The following is an 8412-nucleotide window of genomic DNA, read 5'->3' as shown; positions in this document are numbered from 1 at the left end:
CCCAGCCTCTGCAGCAGGTAACTGGAGCACTATCCCCGGAACAAAGACAAGCACTACGGGCAGGAGGGGGAAGGAGGAAGACAACTAGAGGCAGGGGTAGGGAAGGGGATCGGAGCGCTAGGGGAGCGCGGCGGCTCCGGGCGGGGCAAGGCGGGGAGGGGGGAGGTGGCGGCGTGCAGGGCCCTCCCCACTAGGCCCGAGGGTCTACGGGCCTAATAATCATCTTCTTCATCTTCGTCCTCGTCGTCTTCGTCGTCATCCCAGCCAAAACACTGTTTCATCTCATCGAGGAAGGCCCGGTAATCACCTAGGATGGGGCTATCCATCTCAATGTAGGGCACCACCCACTCCTCGGCTTCCCCGGTGAGCAGGCTGATTAGGAATGCCACCTTCATGGCGTCGTTGCAGAATCGGTTCTCGTTGACGAGCATGTAAGACGCCGTCTGCACGATAAACTCGGGGAGCCGGGAGCTCTCGCCGTCAAACGTTTCGGGAAAGGGCACCGGACAGCTCGGCGGACGTACCTGGCGCAGCAGGGTGGCCCTCTCGCACACCAGCAGCCGCAGCTGTTCCATGAGCTGGCTGTTCTCGATGCTCAAGGCGCGGTGCCGCATCAGGAGCGCATGCAGCAGCAGCACCAGCTCGTCCACCATGGCGAACAGCTCGCAAGTGCAGGGCAGGGTTCAGCTCGGTTCGGCTCGCCTAAGGTGCGCACGGAGGCCTCGCAGGAAGTGCGTGTCCGCGGAGGCGCGCGGGCTAGGGGCGAGAGGCGGTACGCGCAGGGGTCCCGGCGGCTACGCAAGCTCCGCCCACACAGCCGCTCTGACGGCCGGCGCGCCGGCACCGCCCGGTTAGAGGGGGGCGGGCGCCCGGGAAGGCAGGGGGCGGGGCCGGGGTGGCGCGGGCTGGGTCACGGGCTGCGAGCGTGTCTCCAGGCCGGTGGATAAGGGCGGTGGGCAGAGACCCAGTCCTGGATGTGAGCCCGGCCTTAGCCAGGACCGAGCGAGCGCTAAAGACCCATCTCTGAGAGGCTCAACCTGCTCAAGTTTAAAGGATCAACCACCCTTCAACCCAGCCGACTCATACAATTCAGTGTTTTTGGTTGGTCTGTGGCCACCAGATTCCATTGGCGTGGTTTTAACACATTTTTTGCTTATTTAAATCTCCCTCACCCAAAGAACTATTAGCAATGCTGGCTGCACCATGGGAGTCACATCCTTTAAGAGTTACGAAAGACCCTCAGGGGTCCTGTCCTTTTTTTTTTTTCTTTAACATCTTTATTGGAGTATAATTGCTTTACAGTGTTGTGTTAGATTCTGCTTTATAAAAAGTGAATCAGCTGTATGTATACATATATACCCATATCCCCTCCCTCTTGCATCTCCCTCCCACCCTCCCTATCCCACCCCTCTAGGTGGTCACAAAGCACTGAGCTGATCTCCCTGTGCTATGTGGCTGCTTCTCACTAGCTATCTATTTTGCATTTGGTAGTGTATATATGTCCATGCCACTCTCTCACTTTGTCCCAGCTTACCTTTCCCCCTCCCCGTGTCCTCAAGTCCATTCTCTACGTCTGTGTCTTTATTCCTGTCCTGCCCCTAGGTTCGTCAGAACCATTTTTTTTGGATTCCATATATATAGGGGTCCTGTCTTTCATGACAAAACAATATTTAAACAGGGATTCTTCTTTAGTTGGAAAATAATATTGTGTACCTCTATCCCTTTGTTTAAAATTATTTTTGTAAATAGCAAAGTGTAAAAAGTTCTGCAAAATTTAGCATCCCATCTTTGACTCTATTTCCTGTCCTAATGTTAGTGTTCCTTGACTACTGGGTATTATTCTTTGCTTAACAATGAACACTTGTGTTTTTAAAATGGTTTTATTTTTCTACTTTGAATATTATTATTCAAATAGTTGACAAATGAGTCGGAATGAGGACCTTAGGGCCAACACATTCTGTTGGCTCTCCTTTTAAAATATATCCCGGGGCTTCCCTGGTGGTGCAGTGGTTCAGAGTCTGCCTGCCGATGCAGGGGACACGGGTTCATGCCCCGGTCTGGGAAGATCCCACATGCCACGGAGCGGCTGGGCCCGTGAGCCATGGCCGCTGAGCCTGCACGTCCGGAGCCTGTGCTCCACAACAGGAGAGGCCACAACAGTGAGAGGCCCGCGTACCGCAAAAAAATAAAAAGATAAAATATATCCCGGATTGAATCACTTCTTTTTACTTCTACCACTACCACCCTGCTCCCAGCCCTCCTTTCTGACAGACTGTTGCAACTAATCACTTGGCTTCCTCTCTTCTCTTCCTATAGTGTATATATTCTCCAGAGTAGGCGCAGGAATCCTTTAAAACAAAAGTTAGATCACTTCACTCCCCTGCTCAAAACCCTCCAATAGTTTTCCCCTCTCACTCAAAATAAAAACCAAAGTCTTGGTAATGGCCTAGCAGGCCCTGCCTCATCTCCTGTGCCTCCTCCTGGTTTCTGCTCTGCTCTAATCACATTGTCCTCCTTGCTGATTCTCACACACATCAAGTAGCTCTGTCCTCAGGATCTTTGTACTTTCTATCCTTTCTGCCTTGCAAGGCTCTCTACTCGTTTAACTGCCTGACTCCTTCTCCCACTGTTTTCCAAGAGGACTTTCCTAACGACCTCATCTATCAGAGCACCCCATTCTCTGCCAGTAATCTCTAACCCCTTACCTTGCTTCATTGCTCTACATAGCATTTATCATACCAGCAGCCATCACATCATACAGCACTTTGTTTATTGGTCTGCCTCCACTTTAGAATGTAAGTGTATGTGGACAGAGGCTTTGCTTTGTTGGTTGTTCTATCCCTAATGCAAGAAAAGTGCCTGGCCCATGGTAGAAGCTCCATAAATATTTGGTGGATGAAAGAATCTCACAGGGTACAGATGTTAAGGTAAAAATTAGAAGTGGTGGTTGCACAAAGTGTTCAGAAATACTCTTCAAATTGTCCAGTATGTTCTAACTCTTATCATGAATATTTTCCATTGTAATAAATGGCAAAATAAACATTTTAAACCCTACTCAGTTCTTTTACAATAGAATTGAATGGGCATCCATGGAAGTGAGAAGCTGAGAAAGAGGAGAGAAACAAGGCCAAGGTCCAAGTAGGGAGAGGAGGAGGATAGCAGTGCTGAGAGGGTGAGCAGGGCAAAGATCAGGTAGGAGGGAATATGAACCCTTGGACTATCCTGGGATATGAGCTCCCCCACTGGTTGAGAAGGCCCTAGAGGCCAAGCAGGGACCCTCTCTCATTCATCCTTTCATCTTCTACATCTGAAAGCACTTACTAGGTGCTCCATAAACGTTCAGTGGCTGGAATGAAGGGACAGGAAATGTCAGAGGTAGGTTTCTCGCCATCCTGCTCATTCACAACTCAGGGTAGAAGGTGGACTTGCCTGGGGCAGCAGTGCAAGTATCCATCTCTACTTACCAGGTCTAGACCCTAATCCAGGAGGAGATGTCCAGAGTTCTACTCCGAGGAGCACACATTCTATGGCAGGCACTAGATCTGGCGATTGACATGGGCTGCCTCATTGACCCTTGCACAAGGACCACAGATGGGGATGGGTACTCTGGGAACCTGAGACCCAGGAGTTAAAGACTAGCCTAAACCCAGGAGAGCAATATGTTGGTGATACGTTAGATACCACAGTCTCAGCTTCTCTGACTCTGATGCCCGTGCGTTTCCACTGAAAAATTATTATGCACTGTACTTCTGTGAATCAAGAAGGTCTGATGGGGACCCAGAGATGATTAGGCCCGTGCTGCCCTAGCCCTCTTCCTACAACCCCATGACAGAGGGAGTCAGGGAGGAAACCATAGGAAGCAACCACTTAGTATTACCTCTGAGGGGCCTCTGAGTTCCTAGGCAACAAGAAATGCCCAGGCCAGAACTGGCCACAGAGCTGAGCAGTGATTTTGTGAGGTGCTTCCCAACTTGGAGGGAGGGAAAAGAGACAGGCAGTTCATCAGTGACTCACAAGGGAAGCAGTGAGGAAGACGTGAGCAGTATCACTATATAAATTATATAGAATTGTAATGTTCATGTTAACCAGCTTTGCAGTGCCCAGGAGGTTCTCCCACCAATGTCTAGGCCTACCAGCCCTTCCTTGCCCATTCACCCTGCTTACGACTGTATGTTGCCTTCCTTATTCCCCTTTCTCCTCTCAAGTGACCCTTGAATGTTCCTTTACAGGTGTGTGAAGATGCTGGTGGCAGAGATAAGTACACCATGGGACTTATCTCAGACTCAGAAACTTTATCAGAATAGCTCTGGCCCAGAACGTCCCGAAGGGGGCTTCAAACCCCACTCTTTGGCATGAGCACGGGCCCAAGGCCAAGGGAGTGATCCCTGGTGCCTATCACTTCTACAACCTTCCAAGCTCCAAACCCTGCCCTGGTATACACCTAGCAGCAAGACTGTAAGATTCCCGTGAAATAAACATGAAAACGTCCCTAGATTTTTCATCTTCCAGAGGAATGTGTACAGATTGCAAAAACCATCCTGACACTTGAATATGCAGCCAGGAGCAGAAAACAGCTTTGAAGGGGATGTTTGTGAGAGGGTCAGATGGATGTCACTATGATCTGGGCCTCTGCCCTACACCCCTCCCCCTCCTTCTTCTTAAGCAGGTGCACCTGGGGCTATGTTTGACAGTAACCACATCTAGAGGGCTATGGAGACCTCTAGCCTGAAGAGAGAAATAAGAAGGTACAGCTTTCTTCCTCATATATTCATCCTCTCCAGCTTACCAAAGTGCCCTGAAACATTTTTACATGTTTATTTAAGTACTGAAAAAATATATTATGTTAAAAGAAATTAAATAATACTGGCATGTTAAAATAAAAAGGAAACATCCCCAATAGCTTTCCTTCTCCCTACAGATCTCACTTAACAGGACTGTTGAAAATCCAAACTTTGGTTTGCCTCCTTCCATTGTATGTGTGTGTGTGCACGTGTGTGTGGATATTTGTATATATATACATGTGTGTGTATACATATACACACATGCACACACACATAGCATTTACAGAATCCTAACACACACACGCACACACACAGTGTTTATAGAATCCTAATACACATAGTTCTGCTAACAAATATATGTCAAATCCCCTTACAAGTCAGGAGACAGAGATAGGATGCACAGAGCTATGTCTTCTTAATAATTGCATAATAAATACTCTACCTGCATTTCCCAGGTACGCTCCTGCCTCAGAACTAAAGAGGCCCAACTTAGCTCAGTTTCTCAGATGATGCAGGATGAAGGATGGCACCAAATACACTCACAGTCCCTCAGATGTAGAACTGGAAAATCAGATTTCTATAACTGAATTATGAGTTCTGTGAGTTAATGTCTTATTATTAAGTAGCTGGTATTCTTCATGTATGTTTTTATATTGCTGTAATACAGAATTTATTGCCCACAGTATATTGCACTAGATTTTTGTTCTCATGTTTCTCATTCCTAGTTATTTTAATATAATTAGTAACCCTGAACATACAAGAGCTTATACAGTTGGCTTGTTTCTGGCATTTTCATACATTTTAGAAAGTATCTGGCATTATTATAAATTTTTTTGTTATAAATATTGAGTGTGGCCTGACATAATTTCTGTTTATTGTTTTAAATGTAGTTTAGACTTCTCTTTCAAATTGGCTAGTTACTTTGATTTAGACTAAATTTTTCTTGAGGCAGAATGGGTGTGGTGAATTGAAGATGACCATAAATTCTTTGCCACTTAACCTTTCAAAAGGTAGAAACAATCTCCTCTGCCCCTTTAATCTGGGCTGGCATTGTGACTTGATTTGACAAATAAATTGTAATAGAAGTAATTTGTAACTTATGAGGCAAAACCTTAAAGGTCTGAAGTTTCTGTCTGCCGCTTGGAATGCTCCCTACTGGGACCCAGTCACCATATAAGAGGTCTAACTACCCTGAGACCACCATGCTTTGAGGAAGCTCAAGCTAGCCACATGGAGAAAAAGAGGTCATTTGGAAGAGCAGTAAGGCAGCCAACAAACATGAGAATGAAGCTCCCCCTTCAACATCCAGCCCAACAGAGCCACCACCTGAATGCAGCTGTGTGAATGACTCCAGCTGACTATAAAGAGAGCCAGAAAAACATCATGAATTCCAAAACTACATGAACTCCAAGGCGACAGAATCATGAGCAAATAAAAAGGCAGTTGCTCTAAACCACAAAGTTTTGGGATGGTTTGTTTCATGGCAGTAGAGAACTGAAACATGGAGAAACTCAGGATATGCTGCAGATAAAAGCATGAACCCCATATCTAAGAACTGATACTATGCTATGAATCTACAGTCCTGTCCTGTTTTCTTAATGCTGTATTTGTCTATTTGGTATTCATTAATTGCAGGGTCAAACTAACAGCCAAAGTTGTTTATGTCTCCCCTGAAGTCCAGACCTCATACTCTGAAACCATCCCCTTGATCTAACTCTCACACACCAAATCAATACTTCTCCTGACTTAAATCAACTCAGGGCCAGGTACCAGACAACTAGGGACAGTCCCTATTCCCCACAGCTCACTGGAATTGTTTAAACTAGCTAATCCTAAACTGTTTACCTAGCCTTGCCTAGCCTTTCCCATGAAAACCCCAATAAAGTGTCTGGCCTAAGTCTTCGCCCTCACTCCTTTCTGCCTTTTGACTAAAATCTGGTGCTTCCCCATGTGTCCCTGCTTGACAAGGCATGTCCCCTCTTCTTAATGGCATTGACCTCTCCATGTCTTCTTTCAGTCACCTCCATAAATTAAAATTCTGTGGGTACAATTGAGAAAAGTCCAAAATAATCGTCTCCTGTAGGGAACTCCTAAGGAGAGTGCATGTGCACATCTGTGTCATTGTGTGAGTGTCTGTATCCAAGTAGACATACACGTATTGCTGCCCTCTACCACCCATGTTGCTACTTGTAGTGAGAACTGGCAGTGTCACAGTATGACAAAGACAGAATCAAAACTGACCCTGTTTTCTCCAAGGAATATGTATGCCTATGTAAAAGCAGTGAAGCACATTTCAGGGAAGCATTAGGAAAAGAAAAGAAATTTTGAAATTTGGGTTCAAATCCTCATATTCTTGCTTACTAACTGTGCGGCTTGAGCAAGTCACTTAATTTTTCTGTCTCAGACTCCTTTTCAATAAATATGCATAATAATAGGATCTAAATCATAACGCTGCAGTGAAGATCAAATGATAAAATACAGAAGTATTTGTCAAAATACAAAGTGCTATACGCAGATTGCATATTATTTTTCACTGGAGAATTGCAATTTACTAGTCTTGAGGTGACTCTACTACCTGCATTTTAAATTTAATGTATTCACCTCTCTTAATTTAAATTTAATTAAAATTTAATTTAAATTTAATAGTTCACCTCTCTTATTTTATCCTGGTGTCTATAAATTTAACTGTGATGTTTAAATTTAAAAAAAATGTTTACTCTTGAATAAGAAGTAGTTGGAAGAATAAAATAAGGTTTCATTTTGGTCTTGCTTTCTGTCAGTTCAAAACATGCTCTCTCATAATGATGAGACATAAGGTTTTTGTTTTTGTTTTTAGGGAAAACCAGTGTCCATTCTAACATTCTTAAAGCCAACCTGTAACATTTTCTATTTCCTCTCTCAGTCTTGGGAGAACCTGTTCTACATCTGTGATGTGGATACATGATGCTCTCTCAGAGTAAAGAGGCAACTGTACTTCCAAAAACTTTCTTTCATCACTGTGCCACCATGGTGGTCACCCTGGGAGAGACCAGCAGCCCCAGCGGCATCCGAGAGACAGGAAACAAGGTTTCTCTCAGCCCTTGGAGCATCTCTGGTCATCCTTCAGCTGAGTCCCAGCATCCTCTCTTCCCAGGTTCCCTAGGGATTCCTGCTAGCCTCCTTCAGGTCCCTTGTCTCCTCTTTATCCACTCAGTGACTATTTCTCTCAGTACAGAAAAATGGGTTCTTTGAGTAAAAAGTCCTCCCTAGGGAAGAGGAGGCATGTGATGTATAAGAGTAATCCCTGCATCTTTCTCAAATCCCATACTGCTTCCTGCAGGTACACCAGCTGTTGTGCAAAATGGCAGTGGAAATCACAGAAGTTCAGAGTTGGAGGGGACAGTGCCAATTTCTCACTCTAAGGGCTCCAATGTTGTTAAGTGAGAGAAGAACCCGCAGAGTGGCCCACTAATACAAATACTTCAGATTTCAAATGGAGAAATGAAGGTCCATGGGAGAGGAGTAACATGCACAAGGCAAACATAAGATATTATCTTTAAAGGCAGTGTGGAATTGTACAAAGACTAGACTAGGGGTGAGAATCCCTGGCTCAGCTTCAACATCTGACATGTTCTTTCAGACAAGCCCTTGA

The 8412-nt window shown here is 45.4% G+C and overlaps 1 protein-coding gene across 1 annotated transcript; it reads right to left on the bottom strand.

Moving 5' to 3' along the window:
- Positions 1-212: 212 nt before the first annotated feature.
- Positions 213-738, bottom strand: LDOC1 (LDOC1 regulator of NFKB signaling; the record flags this gene model as incomplete). The annotated part of the gene is made up of 1 exon (XM_079727098.1): positions 213-738. Exon 1 carries the CDS (start codon positions 651-653, stop codon positions 213-215), a length of 441 nt encoding a protein of 146 aa, XP_079583224.1. The 5' UTR covers positions 654-738.
- Positions 739-8412: the final 7674 nt, after the last annotated feature.

The sequence above is a fragment of the Hyperoodon ampullatus genome, assembly GCF_949752795.1.
Source record: "Hyperoodon ampullatus genome assembly, chromosome: X".
Lineage (NCBI taxonomy): Eukaryota > Metazoa > Chordata > Mammalia > Artiodactyla > Ziphiidae > Hyperoodon > Hyperoodon ampullatus.
Note: the sequence above shows the minus strand (reverse complement) of the source record. Positions and strands in the feature narration are given on the sequence as shown.